We start from the raw sequence: 20,231 nt of genomic DNA on the forward strand, positions 1-20,231 counted from the left end.
TGTGCCCGACCCTGAGAGGGACTAACCTTCCTTCCTGCCGCAGGTCTTGCTGTGGTTCCTGCTGCATCCGCTTTAGCAGGATACCACTGGATTGCCGTAGCAGAATGTCACAGAAACTGAGATGAGGTGGACCAGTTTGAAATCACACCGTGTAACCTGCCGCATGGCCGTAAAACCTGATGACTTTTGCTGCCCAAACACTCTTACTTATTTCACTAACACTTACTGAGCACTGACCACTGCATGGTGACAGGACAGTCTGTGACCTCACGGGGCTTATGCTCCGGTGGAATTGTAATAGTCATTTACTCACCCATTAGTTTAGTCACTGACTCACCAATCCATTAAATAATCAAGAACTGGGGTTTTGCACGTGCTTAGTACTCTGTTTCTTAGAATTAGTTATGTTAAAATTAGGCAGTAAATATTTGCAGCATCCCTTTACATAAAGATGTTCTAATAATAAAAACAACCTATATTTAAAAGTATGCTTTTCACCTCAAACGCTGTTTGAATCCCAGAGCAGATAGAAGTGCCTCCATTAGCAGTGGTAGGTAAGCTCCCCAAGAGCTTGTCTCTTTCGTTGCTGCCTGTTATTTGGATTAGATCACTTCTGATGCTGGCAGTGCCGTCAAAGTGCACCATCCCCACCCAGGATCCATTTTCAACAATCTGCATGAGGAAATACTTTGCTGCTTGATTCATTCGATTCAGGCGGTTAGAACTCTGAATAAAAAAGGGATAAGAAAAACAACCAAGTGATTTTTGCCTGGAAAATAACTGCACATCACACAAAATGAGTGAACACAATTTGCTAGTAAGAATTTTCTTTTTAGGCATTCCTGTCGTGGCTCAGTGGTAACAAACCTGACTGGTATCCATGAGGTTGTGGGTTCGATCCCTGGCCTTGCTCAGTGGGTTAAGGATCTGGCGTCGCTGTGAGCTGTGGTGTAGGTCACAGATGCAGCTTGGATCCAGCATTGCTGTGGCTGGTGTAGGCCTGCAGCTGTAGCTCCAACTGGACCCCTAGCCTGGGAACCTCCACATGCCCTGAGTGAAGCCCTAAAAAGACAAAAAAAAGAAAAAGAATTTTCTTTCTGTTGATAGTAGGTGGTATTATTAAAGGGAGCAATATGTTTTTAATTGATAAAATTTAAAAGTATAGTTGTGTGTATTGTGGAAACACACGTGTAGCAGAGTAATGAACACAGGCTGATCATCGTCCTCTGAGCACACAAATCTGAGGTGTGGAGTAGGGCGGCGGTTGGGTTGGAGTTAGGGTGTGATGACTCGGGAACTAGGACGTGCCTCATTACTCTTGGGATCCTCTGCTCAGCTGTGTTGAGATGAAACCACTCCCCAGGTCCCATGGACTCCAGCTAGAGTCTGCAGTCTCCCCATTCTCTGCTCACTAGACTACCCAAAGGCTGAATTTACTCGAGCTGCAGCTAACTTATGAGGGGCCTCATCCCTCCCTCACTCATTTCCCCTTCTGCTATTAATCTCTCCGCACCGCATTTCCCCTGATGGGTTAATTGGAGTTGTTTCTGTGGTAAACCATTAGGAAGCATGTCCCTGTTCCCAGGTGAATACCCAGAAAGCACACCTCTTCATACACTTGTCTTTTGCAGTCCTTCAATACCAGGTGATCTGTGCAGCTCATCCCAAACTCGCCCAAACACCCCTCTGCTCTCCCCGGGACCAAATCACAGTGGAGGACGCCTACCGCCCCATCTCTGCGGGCCCTCTCTGCCACTTTAAACTTGGCTCTGCCTGCACCCCGTCTAGGGGAGGCCGCTCGTCTTCTCCCAATCGGGAAACTCATCTCTCCCCAGGGACACCTCCTAGAACACTTCGACGGACTGGTGTCTAGCCCTCTGAGGCTCTTTCCCAAACCCTGTGCTCTTGTTAATTATTTCATTCAGCTGTAGCATCCTCTGGCCTTTTCACTCGCCACCCAACCCCTGTTTGTTGATGACATTATTCCTGATCTTCAGCATATGCTGTGCGTGGCTTCAAATATGCCCTTCTTTTAGGGGCATTATCACCTTGCATCTGCTCATTTGTAGTCTGCTCATTTCAACAGTTATTTATTGAGTAACTTCATGTGATAAACCCTATTCTAGGCAGAAAGGATGCAAAGATGACTAAGACACTGTCTAAAGCCCTAGGTACATCGTTCCTAGAGAACAGAATTCCAAGTCCTAGAGGAGCTTGCAGTCTAGTGAGAGGGAAATGTTATACTTTCTATGTAACATATGGCAATAGAGACTTGCACAGATCACTGTGGGAGACCCACAGAAGGGCCCTTAGCCCGTCCTGAAAGACCAGCCTGGAGGAAGTAGGTACCTACACCAGATTTTGAAGCATGAGTATGAGTTAACACATGAAGGGGAAAGGAGGGAAAATTTTCTCTATCCAACTATGAACTCTTTAAGCAAACAAGTCTCTGTTCTTAGAACTTAATACGATGCCTGCCATTCATTTAATGATGATAGAAGGAATGAATGGCTAAATCCGGACATATTCTTTTTTTTTGTCTTTTTGTCTTTTCAGGGCCACACCCACAGCATATGGAAGTTCTCAGGCTAGGGGGTCTAACTGGAGCTGTAGCCGCCGGCCTACACCACAGCCACAGCAATGTGGGATCTGAGCCACGTCTTCGACCTACACCACAGCTCACAGCAACGCTGGATCCCCAACCCACTGAGCGAGGCCAGGGATCGAACCCACAACCTCATGGTTCCTAGTCAGATTCATTAACCACTGCGCCACGATGGAAACTCCTGGACATACCTTCTTTGTGGTGATTTTTTGTCTGTGTCTTTGAGCATAAGGAGGTCATTTATATAGAGAATGCAAGAAAGATAAAGCCATGTTAAGAATTCTCCCCATTGATCTTGTTCATTGACTTGGAATGGAGTTTAAAAGCCTTCAGTCCACTATCTTCACATGTCTATTAAGTTTTTCCAATAGATAAGGGGGGGAGGTCAGGAAACATTTTCATATTTCAATCTTTAGTTCTGATTTTCTAACTAAAGCTTTGCTAATGAGCCTAGAAGTACTCCTCAAATTCTCCATTTTCTGGATAAAACAGAGGTTCTTGGATTAGGTCCTTCTAGCTCTATGGCCACCCTTTCATTGTAATATTCACTGCTCCTCTTGAGTTCATGACCACAGGAGGTGACGGTACTTAAGCCGCCATGCAACGTGGAACAGCCCAGGGGCAGGGAGCCTTCAGAGAGTTTTTAAGCATTCAGTCAAGGCTCTGACTCTACATTTAGAACAAATGGGCACATGAACTTACTGACATGCTTCCGGACTTATCGAGAACTAAGCACACAATTCTCTCACTGATCTTCAGCAACGAGAAGACGGGTGCCGGGGGCGGTGCCACCATTACTTCTGTGATATTAAAATCCTCGGAACTGCTGATCACCTCCCAGGTGCTTCTGGAATCGCACTTTTTATTCTGTAGGCTTGGAGCTTCTCGGTTATGGTTTTTTTCATTACAGAACTCAGCGACCTAAGAGGTTAATAAAATGACAAATAATTTTTATATTCAGTGTATTTAAAAACTCAACCACAAATCTAAAAAAATGAAAATCCTCCAAATATGTTGTTTATTGAATGAAATATGATTCACTGAGGAACCATTTAATAGTTAGGTAGATTTCCAATAATAATAATAATAGATTACACTAGTTGAGTGCTTACTATGTGCCAGTCAGTGTTCAAAGCATTCGATATTAATAGTCTAATCCCTCAAGTCACCTGCTCAGATATTTATAAAGTTCATCACATGTCCTTTGATTATAAATATACAATCTGAAGTAATTATTGGTATACTTACAGAATCAATACCTTGCATAAACATTATGGATGTCTTTTCAGTTTGATATTTATCAGGGAAGAATTGACAATCTTTTTCATATAGTTTTGTATTAGCATCAATTCTGCATGTCCTGGTTATACAGCTGCCTCCTTGACACTTATTAACTCTGTTTATACCAGTAATACCTGTTGAGCACCTGAAAATATGTGACAGTTAGTCTTTGAGACAACCTAATCATTAACACTTTTTGAAAATCTTAAGTGGTCTTTGTATCAATGTTTATAATAATGATCTTTGTGTCAAGGTTTTGTTCTTATTTGAATACCACATAGATCCTGTTTTGATAGTAAAGTTTAAGATTTTCTACCAGAGCACTTATCTGTATTTCAAGAAATTTTAGAAAGAAATTTTAAGTGGAATCTCCAGTATGTACAATGGCTGAGTTCTCTGCTGGGATTAAAGCTCCTTTTTCCCATTTACACTAATGGCTACAGGCTCTGCTTTTCCGAACACCTCTTGTAGTAGCTTGTGATGGTGAATGCACTGCAGGTGTCTGGACTAGGCACCTGGTGAAATCATTGACTCTAGGTACCACTTTAGCCTAAGACTCGTTGTATATTTTTTATTCAAAGAAGATATCCTCAAAAGTATGAAATGTTTCATAGCTTCAGGTTTTAGTTTAGCTTGTAGGGCAGCCCTTTACACAGAACACTAACTTCAGTGCAAATGAGTTCTGGCAGCTGTGGCAGAGGTATAAAAATGTGTCAGCTTGGCTACCAAGTGCTTTTGAAGCTAGTGTATTTTAAATGGATTACCAGCCGCACCAGAGGCACATGGAATTTCCTGGGCCGGATATTGAATCCAAGCTGCAGCTGAGGCAATTCTGGGTCATTAAACCCACTGCCCTGGGCTGGGACTCAAACCTGCACTTCCGCAGTAACCCAGCTACTGCAGTTGGAGTCTTCTTTTTTTTTTTTTTAATTTTTTTATTTTTTCAGGGCTGCACCCGCGGCATATGGAGGTTCCCAGGCTAGGGGTCTAATCGGAGCTACAGCTGCCGGCTTACATCACAGCCATAGCAAGTGGGATCCTTAACCCACTGAGAGAGGCCAGGGATTGAACCTGCAACCTCATGGATATTAGTCAGATTCGTTTTCCCTGCACCACGACAGGAACTCCTGCAGTTGGATTCTTATCCCACTACGCCACAGTGAGAACTCCCAAGATAACCACCTACTTTAAAATACATTTTCAAAAAAAAAAAAAAACCAAAACAGAAAAGCATTGCTTTGTGACATAGCATCTGTTACCTGCATTGAGGTGAAAATGAATACATGGCTTTTGAAAGAACTCAAACTAAGGAAAAGACTAAATTAAAGCCTGCAGTAATTTAGTACAATTTAAATGGCCATGCCTTGTCGCTTCAATTTTCTTTGACTTCGCGCTGTAGAAAGGCTCATCATCATTGTACTCATCAAACACGCCCCAGCGGAGATGGGCCCACTCGTGCACAAACAGTCTGCCTGTGGGGAGATATTCCAAATACAGGATCACGATTCAAGTGACAAAATTTGTCTCATATATTTCAGGAAAATTTTTATAAAAATATATTAAATAACTGCTAACATTTATTTTCTTGTTTATAAAAAAGCATATTGCCTTGCATTGCATTTTATTGTTAAATAGTATTTTTAGCATGTTATTTTTTTATTCCACAGCCTGTCAAATCAAATAAATATTTATTTTATATATATAAGCTATGGGCAGAATAGACGGGGCTTTGAGCTTTAGTTCTTGGGGCAGGAGGCAAAACGTCATAGATATTACATTGGTTTTTGACTCTGCAAACTCACTCCTGCCAACATCATAAACAGATATATAACATACCCATAGTACTAAATTTTCGTGAAAGTACAATTTGTTAAAAAATATCTATGCATGCTCCTTGGGGGGTTGTTAATAAAAAAAAACAGACCAAAAAACACTACCATAGATCAACCTTACATAAGTTGAGGGAGGGTGTAAATGAGGTGATTAAATTATAGTACTTAGCACATAGAAGCATTAAGTGAAAACCATTATTGTTAATTATATATATTCATATATAATTTATATTTATATTTTATATTTATATAAAAGGTCTTAGGAACATAAAGATGAGTAAGATCTAGTCCTTGACTAGGATACGTTTAGAGAGAGGGGGAGTCAGAATTAAATTTTTTTCCCCTAAGAATTTCAGAGGGAATAGAAGAATAAAGGTAAATCCGAGCTTAAGTTCAGAAAGAAGAAACATGTGGGATTTTTGTTTTAGCAATATTAGGAAAAATTTCAGAGGAGATAGAAATGGAGAAGGAGCCTGGAGTTCCTGTCGTGGCGCAGTGGTTAACGAATCCGACTAGGAACCATGAGGTTGCGGGTTCGGTCCCTGCCCTTGCTCAGTGGGTTAACGATCCGGCGTTGCCGTGAGCTGTGGTGTAGGTTGCAGACGCGGCTCGGATCCCATGTTGCTGTGGCTCTGGCGTAGGCCGGTGGCTACAGCTCCGATTCAACCCCTAGCCTGGGAACCTCCATATGCCATGGGAGCGGCCCAAGAAATAGCAACAACAACAACAAAAAAGACAAAAAAAAAAAAAAAAAGAAAGAAATGGAGAAGGAGAGACTGGAAAAATAGTCTAGTCTGCCAACTCAGATGTACTCGTGAGGCCTGAAATCAGGGGGGGGGGCTGTCAGTATTATGCAGTAGTCATATTCCTTCTTTAAGTCCTCGCTACTCGAAATGTGTTCCTTGCACCAGCAGTGTCAGCATCACCTGGGAACTAACAAGACATGCAGAATCTTGGGTCTACTCTAGACCTACTGACTCAGAATATTCTTATCAACAAGATCCCTAAGTTATTTCTTTGCACATTAAATTTTAAAAGCACTGTTTTTACATCTCCTAGGCAAATGGAGCTAGATTGGTGTGAGTGAATTATATATATTCTGTGGCAGGAAAAAGCTCTCACATCAGCTACTGCAATAGGAATTTGGTGAAATGTAAGGAAATTTAAGTTAACTGCCCCTTGTGCTGAGCCAACTCTCAGACTCACTTCCTTTTCAGCTCATGACTGATTGCCTGGCTCCCATGCCCACCTTAGTTTGCTAAAATAGTAGATTACAGGTGCTCTGATCAAACACAGGTAACTAGGTGAGGAGATAATATGTTGGTTAGTTTAACTGTTGTGATCATTTCACTGTGTACATGTCTGTCAAGTCATCCTGCTGTATGTTTCAAACATATACAATTTTTCTTTTTAAAAAGCACACCCAGGAGTTCCCATCATGGCTCAGTGGTTAAATAATCTGACTAGGAACCATGAGGTTGCAGGTTCGATCCTTGGCCTTGCTCAGTGGGTTAAGGATCTGGCATTGCCATGAGCTGCAGTGTCATGGGTGTGGTGCAGATCTCACGTGGCTGTGGCTGTGGCTGTGGCTGGCAGCTACAGCTCCGATTTGACCCCTAGCCTGGGAACCTCCACATGCCACAGGTGTGGCCCTAAAAAGACAAAAGCCAAAAAAAAAAATTAAATAAAAATAAAAGGCATCCCCTCTGACTTAGAATCCCATTCCTATCCCCATCTTTGTCTCAGTTCCCACTAGCCCTGTTCTCATTTCCAATAGCATTTCTGTGTGTGTGTGTGTGTGTTTTCTTTTAATATCTGCTCTGTCGGCAGCCCTCGGCCACACTGAAGGGCTGCTGTTTGGTGCCCAAGAGATCTTTCCAGGGAATTATTGTTACTGTTGTTATCATTTTAGTTGCAGATGGCATAGATTTTGAGGAGTTTCTTCTTAAAGTTTCTCCCCAAAAGCCATGTTCTTTTTAAGGCACTCCTTTGAAGAATGTGTTTTTTTTCATAAACACGTGTCTCACTGCATGGCAGAAGCACAAGTCTAGGAGGGAAAGAGGAACTGTCAGTTATGAGATGGGCCGAGACGGGCGGTTTGGGGAGAGAACAAGAGCTCAGATGAAGACGTTGGCTTTAAAGACTGGAGAAAGCTGTGCTCTTCTAAGACAGGTGGATGCTGGGGGAGAGGAAGGTGGGCATGAGTTTGAAAGTAGAGAAGAAGACGGTAGGGACTCTGCTTTCTGCATCAAGGCATCTGTTAACTGATGGAGTTGAAAAGAGTGGTGAGCTTGAGAACATGGTAGAAGTTTAGGACAGGTGCTATTGGGGAGACGAGAGGAGGCAAGTCCAGTCATTGTTGCATGACTTTTAGGGCTTCACTGAGCTTGGAAAAGGTGTTATTTTATTTCATTTTTATTTGTATTTTGGCTGCATCCACGACATGTGGAAGTTCCTGGGCCAGGAGTGGAATCCAAGCCACAGCTGTGACCTATGGCTTGGCTGTGGCTTGGCAAGGCTGGATCTTTAATCCACTGGGCCACAGTGGGAACTCCAAGGTTTTTTTTTTTTTTTTTAAGATATCAATTAGTTTTATAATTTTCTTTCACAAACTTGGAGACATATTGAGAGCCAAACGAAACTGGCTGGAAATTCAGTACAGAGAGCTTGGCAAGTTTAGTGAAACAAGGATGAGAGTGGTGAGGGAATGAGCTGTGTATAATGGTAGCTGACACGACTGACTTCACTGGACACGCCAGGTAGGAAAGAAAGTGTATCTAGAAGGGCACAAAGGATTATGGTGCCAAGGAGAACAAATACGGTCAGACCAAAGTATAGGGAGAGGGAAGCCTGGGCTGGGGTGGGGAGATGGCACTTTCTCGATTGGGGTGGGGAGCAGGTCCAGGCAGTGGTGAGGACCAGGTCTAGCTGACAGAGCCAGGACCTAAGGAATCTTCATTGAAGGGCAGTGGGGAAGGAAGAGGTGATTCTGGGCTGTAAATATGCAGGAAGGCGTTTATTGAGTGGTGACATGTGGATTGAGCCTTCCTTTGATATTTTTCATTTTCCTGTAAAAAATAATGTGCATTCTAGTTCATTTGGGACAATGATCTTAACTTTCAGTTTTAACCAGATGAAATTGCTATTTTAATAGGTAAAAAATTATCTCTTGTAGATCAAGTTCATCTGGTTAAAGGAATAGTTGGAATAATAACAGCAGCAGCTAACAGCCTATGAGTGTTTTTTCTTGGCTAGGAACTGTCATCTTGGCCCTTTTCAGATTTTCATGCATCTGTCTTCCATAGGGGTGACATGTGATTGATTAATATCCAGCAGTAGAGAACTAAAAAATTAAAATCTAAAAATTATTCCTTTGAATTTTCATTGTGGTTCAGCAGGTTAAGAACCCGACTAGTATCCATGAAGATGTGGGTTTGATCCCTGGTCTTGCTCCGGCTGTGGCGTGGGTCACAGATATGACTTGGATACTGTCCTGCTGTGATTGTGGCTGGCAGCTGCAGCTCCAGGTTGACCCCTAGTCTGGGAACTTCCATATGCTGCAAGTGCAGCCCTAAAAAGAAAAAAAAATATATTCCTTAGGAAAAGCATGTATTATAGCTGCAAATTTCTGAAGACGTTGGAATGAGTACAATGAGAAAGATCATCTGGTTTAACATCCCCAACAATTCTTTAAGGTAAGAGCTCTATGCACTGTTTTTAGGGAATAAGCTCAGAGAGCCTAGGTCACCTGTCCAAGGTCACCCACAGCTGTAGTGGGTCAGGATTTGAACCTAGGAACTCTGGCTCCAAGGCTTGTACACAGAACATGGCTACAAATCTGCTTGTTGGAATCATTGCAAAATGCTTGTTTTAACCAAAATTCCTACCTGATGGTCCAAATTCATTTTGCTTTTTTCCGAGTACAAAGTCGGGGGTGAAATGGATGTATTCTGCTTTTTCTCCACACTCGGTGAACTGCTTGGTATACGGCTCGTCTCTACCTGGGACGGTCGGTGGTGCAACAATGACATCAGCCTGCGAATGTTTCAAGAGATTTTTAAACCGTCAGAATAGAAATGACATTTGTCTGAAAAACTCAGAAATGATTAATTTAGGTCAAAACTGAGAAGCAGCAGAGAAAATGCTTGTAAGAGAAGCTTTTTGACTTACGTGTTTGTAGCTTTCCTGTTTTGGCCTCTTGTATTGTGTGATGTTCTTCCAGCTCTCTGGAATTAATATTGATACATTTTTGAAATAGAATCTTTTTTCTGTGGCTTCAAACAGGTATGTAGATGCAGCAGTCACCATGTCCTATTATTAGAGGAAAAATACGAGAAGATGGCCACGTGAGTGTGGAGTAAATGAGCAGGTGCTCATCACAAGCCCTTCCCAAAGTAAGAGTAGAGAGAAGGCCCATTCTCTCTATCTGCCAGTCTGTTCATTTTGCCGTATTCTAGGTTCCACATATAAGCGAGATCATGTGGTGCTTGTCTTTCTCTTTCTGACTCATTTCACTTAGTATGAGAATCTCTAGTCGCATCCATGTTGCTGCAAACGGCATTATTTCATTCTTTTTTATGGCTTGCGTTTGCCAAAGGGGAGGGAGAAGGGAGTGGGATGGACTGGGAGTTTGGGGTTGGTAGATGCGAACTCTTATGTTTAGAATCGATAAGCAACAAAGCCCTGTTGTACTGCACAGGAAACGACACCCAACCTCTTGGGCTAGACCGTGATAGAAGATAGTGTGATAAAAGAATGCGTACACATGTCTGACTGGGTCACCGTGCAGTACAGCAGACATTGTCACAACATTGTAAATCAACTATATTTTAAGTAAAAAAACAAGAAAGCTGAAAAAAAAGGGTAGATAGAAAAAGCAACTAGTAGCAGGTTTCTCCCTCACAATTCCCACACTATCAACTGTCCGTCCAAAATTATAGCTTAATTCTGCTCATTAAAGTCTTCGAGTTTTCCATAATCCTTCAACAAAGGGAAAATTCTGCTGTTTGGTGCTGTGAGAAATTGTATAAAATAATAATGGCGTAGACTGTAGAGTCACCCACTTAGTTCCAACACTGGCATTAGCGCTTTCTGGGTGATAGAACTTGGCCAGTATTTATGCAACCCTCTGAAGCTGTTTCTTCATCCCTTAAGTGAACTATTACAGCCTGTCTTTGGGGTTGTAAACATGGAATAAGTTATAAAGTCCTGGACACGTAGCAGTCATAAAACTGCCTGGTGTCATTACTGTTGGTCAGTCTTCGCAGAGAACAGTCTCAGCTGGAACAAGCGGGGGAGAAGGGGCTCTGGGGTGGCTCAGAGAAAAGGTTTTTATTATCCCTCAACTCAGGGAAAGCAGCTGGACTGGAAGCCTAGACTGGGATTGGAGTGGAGTGATGGCAGAATTCGTAGGAGAGGCCAGGCTTTCGGATCATAGGCAGATCCTTTTGCTCTGTCACCCAGTTGAAAATACAATCACCTTATATTGTTCAGTATCCTGAAGCCAAAGATCCCATGATTAGTAAGAGAAATAGCCTCTCTGGAGCTTACTGTCTCCTGGCAGAATAGATTGGCGGCGAGTTCCTGTGGTAACACTCTGCCTCGCCAAGTCCATTGAGTAACTGAGGGGAGCTGGGTGCTGGGTGAGAGGTCAAGCTCTTCATCGCTGGCAACATCCAATCCAAGTCTACGCCGTTGTTTCCCCAGAAACGCACTCCTCCCCGAGGGCTCCTGGCCTACATGAGCCCCCAAGAGAATTATTCTCCCTCGGGAATTCCAGGGCTCCCCTGTGTTCTCATGAAGAGAGTCTGCCGTGCTGACTCACACACACCGATGAGACCGGCCAACAGATTGGGTGCAGAGCCGGGGCCAGTCAGGATCCAGGGTACAAAGGACTGAGGGCCCAGAGCACTGGCTAGGAGTTAGGAAGAGCACTGCAGAGATCTCCTCAAGCAGATAGGTTACTTCTCCGCTGGCAAAAGCAGATGAAAGAATTCTCTACCTGTCCCCTAAGAAGCTCTCGCCTCTTTATTTATTTATTTTTTCTTTTGGGGGTGGGGGGGATACTTAGAGCTCAACCAGTTGCTACTTTCTTCACTGCAAGAGTGAAGGCCTTCTCTGTGCCCAGGAGATACAAGTGTGTTTCTAATTTCAGCTGTGGTACAGTTCAGGAAAGTAGGCTTGCTGCATCCAGTTGTGGGGGCTGAGCACTGCACAAGTCCAAGGGATTCCATTTGCTTTGTAGTCTCATGGTTCTGTATAACTGCCTTGGTCACCTGTGTGTTCCCAGGTCATGAGGTGTTTCACGGACCCTACATCAGGTGACTGTGATACCTTGGGGTATGCCGAGGTGGTTAATAGTGTTCCTTCTGTGAATTCCTATAATAATCTCATTGGATCAAAGAAGGTTATGATATCAAATTTTCAAAAAAGTAATTACTCTAAAACCCTAAAGATATGAACAGAAGGAAGAAGGGCAGTTCCCTGGTGGTGCAGCAAGCTAAGGATCGGCTTTGTCCCTGCCATGGTGCAGGGTGTGATTCCTGACCCAGGAACTTCCACGTGCCACAGGCACGGCCAATAAATAAGAAATAAAAATAAAAGGAATAAGGAAAGTTGTCAATTGAAAGTCAGGTCATAAATTATGAGTCAATTTAACACAAATTTTATTATGGTTAGAATAAAGTTATGTCCACAAGTTGGTTCACCAGTTACAAAAAAAGAGTGATTTTTGCCATCTTACATAAGCTGGAACGCAAACCCAGATCTGACACCTTCAAAGCCCATGTGCTGGATTTCAGATCTCAGCTCTGATTGTACTGTTTGCTCATTTTATTCATTTATTTATTTTTGTCTTTTGTCTTTTACGGCCGCACCCACAGCATGTGGAGGTTCCCAGGCTTGGGGTCCAATCAGAACTGGAGCCGCCAGCCTACACCACAGCCACAGCAATGTGGGATCTGATTCACATCTGCGGCCTACAGCACAGTTCATGGCAATGCCGGGTCCTTAACCCACTGAGCGAGGCCAGGGGTCAAATCTGCATCCTCATGGATGCCAACCGCTGAGCCACAATGGGAACTCCTGATTGTTCTATTTAATGTGACCTGGGAAAAGTTCTTTCCTTCTCCGAACCCCAGTTTTCTCTTCCGTGTAATGTGGACCAGAGGATTTCACCCTGCTGCCTGGTGGTATTAGTGGAAGCACTTGTGGAGAGCTGGGAGAATGCCGGGGATTGTTGTCTCGTCTAGGAATGGCGACTAACAGTAAATCCTTTCCTCGTGCATTCCCAAGAGGACCGCTTCCACGGCATTTCCGTCCCTGTAAGTAATGCTTCCAAGTACTGACCTCTGATACTCCGAGGCCTTGATTCTGCTCAACTGTCCTGGACACTATCAAGCCATCTTTCAGAATCAGCTCTATCAACTGCCTCTCAAGCCTGTGTTCTTCAGTAAAGGGATCTTTGCATTTTCCTGGAATCCAGTAGGTGTCAAATGACTGAAGACCATTGTGCCTAAGACTATGCGGAATGAGTCACGAACGGCTGCCACAGAACCACCTGCTCGTGACTGAGGTCAAGCCCGTCAGCTGCGGACGGATAACGACACCCAGGCAGAAGGCTAACACTGTGTGCGTAAGGACACGGCCGTGGAAGAACTGAAGATGAGGAAGCAGTCCACGTCGCTGTCAGGGGCAGAGAGAACGGTCGCACACGGCTGCCACAGCCGTCTCTGTGCGGCGTGGGATACTGCAGTGCAAAGAAACCGGAAACCGGAGGCCTCACTCCAACCCAGAGCCTTTCTCTTCTCCATCCATGCTTCCCAGGAACTCATTAGCTCTCATGGCTTGAAATCTCACCCCCACCCAGATTTCTTCCCTGAATCCAGATTCCCAGCTCCAGCGTGTGGATATCTAGCAAGCATCCCAAATTCAGATTTTGAATTGAGTAACTTTTGACTTCTCAACTGCAAAAGTATCTCCACTTACGTCTTTCCCTTCTCAGTCGATGATAATTTCACCCTTCTAAGTATTCAGACCCAAACCGCTGAAGTCCTGACTTCTTTTTTGCCTCCTCCCCTCCCTTACCCAACACATGTAAATCATCACCATATTTCTCTGTGGTCACTTCACTGATGAAGAAAAAGTCCAGGATCACACCACGTTAATGATCCCTACCCACGACATGTGCTGGCCTGGTCACTGTCCCTTTACCTACCCAGTGGCCGCCTACCCAGTGGCCGCCTACACCTCTGTGCCCCAGCAGAGCTGGTGCAGGGTGGGACCTCTGTGCTGCAGCAGAGCTGATGCAGGATGGGACCTCTCTGCCCCAGCAGAGCTAGGGCATGATGGGACCTCTGTGCCATAGCAGAGCTGGTGCAGGAGGGACCTCTGTGCCACAGCAGAGCTGGTACAGGACAGGTGACAAGAAAAGCCCCCTGCAGAGTTTCCTCAGCACTGCCGCCCCAGTGACCCCAGAACAGTCATGAGCACACACCTCTCCTCTGCTCAGAGCCTTGTATGGATTCTCATCTCGCTCGGAGTGAAAGTCCAGATCTTTCCAGCGGTCTGGGACCTGCTGCCTTTCCCCCTTTAGCTCTCCCCAGCCTTCCTCCTGCCCGTTCACTGTTGCTTCTTGGTCACATCAAGCATGCGGTCCCCTCCATGCCACTGCACCTGCTGTCCCCCGCCCCCCAGGTCTCCGTGGCCCTTCCCTCACGCACCTCGGGCCTCCGTCAATGTCACGTCCACAGTGAGGCCTCCCCTGATACCCCGCGGGAGACGGTAACACACATTGTCCCATCCAGCCCTGCCAGCCCTGCCCATCCCCTCGCTGACTTATTCCACTGCCTAGCAGCTCACTACCCCTGACCTGCTCTGCAGCGGCACGCTCCTGGTACCTCTGTAATCTGGAAAGAATGTGTGCTCAGCAGATCAGGGCCCTGGAAAAATCCCTGCTCCTTCTCCTGGCATGCCATGAGCAAGCCTTCAGTAAACAACTGTTTAAAGAGCAGACGGGTTCAACTGCCGATTCACAGGCAGAGAAACTGAGGATCGGGGAGGTCCCTGCGCCTTTTGGGCTTTGGTCCTGTGGTGAGACAGGGTAGAACCCCGTCTGAAACCCTTGCTTCTCACTGCCCAGTCCTGCATCGTCCTCACTGCCCATGCTGCTTTTAGACTTCTGGAGACATTTCCATTGCAGTCATTAGCTACTAACTTGTCTTCTTCTCTGCAGTTCAAACCAGAGAATTCCATTCCTTCCTTACCTTTATCTCTGTGATGAGTGTTTCATCTTCTGGCACAGCAGGGTCTATAGCAATGAGGACGCCCTCGTAGCCATTGGCGTTCAGCTGAACCAAGGAAGTTCTGGACCCTTGCAGCAGGTGTAGGACCAAGAGGAGGACAGAGCTGAAGAAACCCATCCTCCCTCTTGAGTCGTCCTGGCCCAGGGCTGGCTTGTTCAAGAGGCTTTTCTTTCACCTTTAATCTTTTCATATATATATGTGCTCCTAGACATTATCAAGGTTGGCTGATTATGGGGCATTGACTGTGTAAAGGTCAACGTTACATATGTGGGAAAATATTTGACTTCAGTTTACACAATCATTTTATTGTATGTTATTCTAAAAATGATCTGAATCATAGCAGAGTTCAGATCCTTTTACAAAATATATTGTACATACTCCATTTGGGATACATTTTTTATACTTTCTAATTACGGCTAATTTCTTCTATATAACATAGTTTGTATTTTCTGAAGAGTGCAATATGAAAATAAATACAATGCTGTAATGAAACTAATAGAAACAGTAACACTAATTTTATTATTCAGGTGACAGAGTGATGTAATTTTCGTTTACATTAGTTACAGTATAAACAATAGAAAAAATATAAGATTACTAAATGTAAGTAGTACCAAATTAGATGAGGTAGCTTTGAAATCTAAATTTAAAGGCTGATAAATTAAGGCAGATTTGATAAATTTTTAAGAATCCTGTCCAGTAAAGAATGAATAGAACTTGTTTTCATACAAGTATATCAAAAAAGTCTAGTAGGAAATTCCCCCTGTGGCTCAGCGGTAATGAGCCCGACTAGGATCCATGAGGATGTGCGTTGGATCCCTGGCCTCACTCAGTGAGTTAAGGATCCACTGTTGCCGTGAGCTGTGGTGTAGGTCACAGACGTGGACTGGATCCCATGTTGCTGTGGCTGTGGTGTAGTATGGCCGCTGTAGCTCTGATTCAACCCCTAGCCAGGGAAATTCCATATGCCACAGGTGCGGCCCTACAAAAAAAAAAAAAAAAAAAAAAAAAAAAGTTCTGGTATGTGTTGGTTATTGAGCCAGAGTAAATAATATTGATAGTTTATATTTACTCAGTTTTGCCAGGGCATAGATTCTCCCACTTAATCTTCATTGCAACTTTGGGATGTATGTATGTATATTATCTTCATTTTAGTTTTGGAGAAACTGAAGCACACAATTTCAGCAACTTGCCAGGGTCACATAGCTAGTAAACAGCAGAGACAGTATTTGAACCCAATATTTTTACTCCAGATTTAGTCACTTCATAATAAGGCAATATTGTTTAATAAGGCAAATAACATATTAGGAGCTTTTAAAATAGAGAAAAGGAGTGAGGTTAGTTGTGAGGATGAATGTAGAAGGTCTAGTCCTCCAGGATGCCCACTCTCATCGCTGTCATTCAACATCGTACTGGATGTCCCAGCCGCAGCAATCAGACAAGCAATAGAAATAAATCACATCCGAACGGGAAGAGAAGAGGTTAAGTCATCGCCATATACAGATGACATGATACTGGATATAGAAAACCCTAAGGCCTCCACACAAAAACTACTTGAACTGATCAATGAATTCAGCAAAGATTAATACTCAGAATTCAGTGGCATTTCTGTATACTAACAATGAAATACTAGAAAATGAATGTAAAAATACAATACCTTTTAAGATCACACCAAGAATAATTAAATACCTAGGAATAAACCTGACCAAGGAAGTGAAAGACTTATAGCTGAGAACTGTAAAGCATTAATCAAGGAAATTACAGAGGATTCAAAAAATGGAGAGATAGTCCGTGCTCTTGGATTGGAAGAATTAATATCATTAAAATGGCCGTACAACCCAAAGCAATCTGCAGATTCAGTGTAATCCCTATCAAATTACCCATGACATTTTTTTCACAGAACTACAACAAACAATCCAAAAACTTATATGGAACCATAAAAAGACCCAGAATTGCCAAAGCAATTCTGAGGAACAAAAACAAAGCAGGAGGCATGACTCTCCCAGACTTCAGACAATATTACAAAGCTACAATAATCAAGACAGTGTAGTATTGGTACAAAAACAGACATACGGACCAATGGACGAGAATAGAGAACCCAGAAATAAACCCAGACACCTATGGTCAATTAATCTTCAACAAAGGAGGCAAGAATATGAAATGGGGAAAAAGTCCTCCAGCAAGTGGTACTGGAAAAACTGGACAGCCACATGTAAATCAATGAAACTAGAACACACCCTCACACCGTGCACAAAAATAAACTCAAAATGGTTCAAAGACTTAAACATAAGACAAGACATCATCAAACTCCTAGAAGAGATACAGGCAAAACATTCTCTGACATCAACCTTACAAATGTGTTCTCAGGTCAGTCTCCCAAAGCATCAGAAATCAAAGCAAAAATAAACCAGTGGGATCTAACCAAACCTACAAACCTTTGCATAGCAATGAAATCATTACAAAAACCTAAAAGACAACTTATAGAATTGGAGAAAATAATTGCAAATGATGCAACCAACAAGGGCTAATCTCCAAAATATACAAAAAACTATACAAATCTATACCAAAAAAAAACAAACAATGCAATTGAAAAATAAGCATAAGACCTATGTAGACATTTCTCCAAAGAAGACATATAATGGCCAACAGGCACATGAAAAAATGCTCAACATCACTAATTATTAGAAAAATGCAAATTAAAACTACAATGAGGTACCACCTCACACCAGTCATAATGGCCATCATTAACAAAACAACAAATAACAAATGGAGATGATGTGGAGAAAAGGGTATCCTTCTTCACCATTGGTGGGGATAAAATTGGTGCAACCACTATGGAAAACAGTATGGAGATTCCTCAAAAAACTAAATATAGAACTACCATGTGACCTAGCAATCCCACTCCTGGATATATATCTGGACAAAACTTTCGTTCAAAAAATTGCATGCATCCTATGTTCATTGCATCACTAATCACAAAAGCCAAGACATGGAAGCAACCTAAATGTCCATTGACATACAGATGGGTTAAGAAGATGTGATACATATACATAATGGAATAATACTCAGCCATAAAAAAGGACAAAATAATGCCGTTTGCAGCAATGTGGATGCAACTAGAGAGTCTCATACTAAGTGAAGTAAGTCAGAAAGGGAACAAGAGATACCATATGATATCACTTATATGTGGGACCTAAAATATGGCACAGAGGAATCTATCTACAGAACAGAAACAGACTCACATACATGAAGAAGAGACTTGTGGTTGCCAAGGGGGAGGGAGAGGGAGTGAGATGGACAGGGAGTTTGGGGTTAGTAGGATACAAACCTTTACATTTAGAATGGATAAGCGGTGAGGTCCTGTTGTACAGCACAGGGAACTATATACAGTCACTTGTGACAGAACATGATAGAAGACAATGTGAGAAAAAGAATGCATATATATGTGTAACTGGGTCACTTTGCTGTACAGCAGAAATTGACAGAACATTATAATCAACTATAATAAAAATTTTAATAAAAGAAGGTCTAGTCCTAGAGCAAAAGGTGCCAGAACTCATCAGAAGTCCAAAAGAGAGCTAAAAATAGAAAATACCTTTAACAGCTTAGGAGGAGGATACCAGTGGTGCATTCTGAACAAGCAAGAGATTTTTATCAAGATAAAAATTGTATCATATGTGCCCAGACTCTGACCTCTTAGGCAGCATCCCATATCTTCTTTCCATTCCCTCGAGAATATTATGGGATAATTGCACATGCATAGACTTAATATTGAAGTGCCAGATACAAGGTGGAGCTGTCGCATTGGCCACTTCAGGGATGTCTGGGTTCCCTAGATGAGTAGGGGTTGGGCATTGACAAATACACCCTAGGCCATCTTCCCTGGTTCCCTTCCTGGCCTCCTTTCTTTTTTTAAAAAAAATTCATTGGGGTATAATTGATTTACAATGTTGTATTAGGTTCAGGTTCTTTTTTTTTTTTTTTTTTTTTTTTGTCTTTTTGTCTTTTTGCCATTTCTTGGGCCACTCCTGTGGCATATGGAGGCTCCCAGGCCAGGGATCGAATCAGAGCTGTAGCCACCGGCCTATGCCAGAGCTACAGCAACACAGGATCTGAGCCGTGTCTGCAACCTACACCACAGCTCACGGCAACGCCGGATCCTCAACCCACTGAGCAAGGCCAGGGATCAAACCCGCAACCTCATGGTTCCCAGTCGGATTCGTTAACTACTGAGCCACAACGGGAACTCCAAGGTTCAGGTTCTTAACTCCTTTCTTAGTGCTTCCTACCTTTCCTTGAAATCCCGCTTCAAAAAAATCAAGCTTGTTCTCGTCCTATAGGGTCAGTGTACAGGAAATTTTTTTGACTGATGGGCTGACTGAATTAGTGAATGATTATCATTTTAACCTCAAATGACAACATATCACACTGCCTGAAGAAAAACTTGTTTAAGATCTTTGAAACGTTGGAGAAAGGTCCTCTGTTGCGTCTGGGGGACATGTAAGTTATTTCTTTAGAAGTTTTTATTATAGCTTATCTACAGTGCTCTGTCAATTACTACCGTATAGCAATGTGGTACCATTGCTCCTTCAATAACATAGGGAAACTCTTGGTCAGAAGGTTGAAAGAGAGATCCTTCATCTTTACCAGAGACGTTGGGAAAAGCCCCCTCTGAGCACTGGACATGCAGCCCCATGAAACAGGCAAATATGTATGAAGTCTCCTTTACTCGTTCCTGACAGCACAGAAGGGAATGACGCTTTGTGGGGTCTAAAAAGGGGCCTCCTCGGGGTTTAAGAGGACTGAACGCCCTTGGCATATTTTCCTTCTCTCTCCCTTGATGAATTTCTAATACCCTTTCCCAAGAAGGAAGTGAGGAACTCAGAGCCATCACCGTCCACAGCTGGTTGGCCTCTTCCAGATTCCAGCTGGCTGCCCAGGCACAAGGGCCACATCAACTCAACCTCTGGTAGGCATTTGGGACAAAGGCTGGCTGGTCAAAAATCAGAAAGGGGATTTCTTGTGCTAAGCGGGTCAAAGTTAAATCATGCTCAGGGGAATAAGCTCACTTAGGGCACTCAGAACGGTTGCACGTCCTTGTCTATTATTGGGCCAAAAGGAGCTTTGAAAACATTTAGCTGTTGCCCAACACGTCAGACTTGTAATTTCACGACAGTGTCGTTATAATGATACCGCTTTTTAGAAGTGAGTTGC

General features: G+C 43.2%; 2 protein-coding genes across 7 annotated transcripts in view; one reads left to right on the plus strand and one right to left on the minus strand.

The window, feature by feature from the left end:
• ODF2L (outer dense fiber of sperm tails 2 like) overlaps nt 1-20,231 on the plus strand; it is a 604,788-nt gene that overhangs the window by 375,187 nt on the left and 209,370 nt on the right. The window lies entirely within an intron of this gene.
• Nucleotides 1-20,231, minus strand: part of CLCA4 (calcium-activated chloride channel regulator 4) — a 38,637-nt gene that overhangs the window by 15,150 nt on the left and 3,256 nt on the right. Inside the window, exons 2-8 of one of the 2 annotated variants that reach the window (XM_085024206.1) lie at nt 14,982-15,224; nt 9,889-10,029; nt 9,606-9,753; nt 5,250-5,358; nt 3,854-4,031; nt 3,308-3,526; nt 499-726 (exon numbers count right to left, since the gene is read on the minus strand). In XM_085024206.1, coding sequence (XP_084880332.1) covers nt 499-726; nt 3,308-3,526; nt 3,854-4,031; nt 5,250-5,358; nt 9,606-9,753; nt 9,889-10,029; nt 14,982-15,137 — 1,179 coding nt within the window. In that variant the 5' untranslated portion in view covers nt 15,138-15,224. The remainder of the gene's footprint in view (nt 1-498; nt 727-3,307; nt 3,527-3,853; nt 4,032-5,249; nt 5,359-9,605; nt 9,754-9,888; nt 10,030-14,981; nt 15,225-20,231) is intronic. The other variant, XM_085024207.1, reaches the window with a different exon arrangement.

This window comes from Sus scrofa, chromosome 4 (genome assembly GCF_054392235.1).
Source record: "Sus scrofa isolate SSC_HxYL_T2T_F1_AM1 chromosome 4, Sscrofa_HxYL_maternal_Yorkshire_Landrace_v2.0, whole genome shotgun sequence".
NCBI lineage: Eukaryota > Metazoa > Chordata > Mammalia > Artiodactyla > Suidae > Sus > Sus scrofa.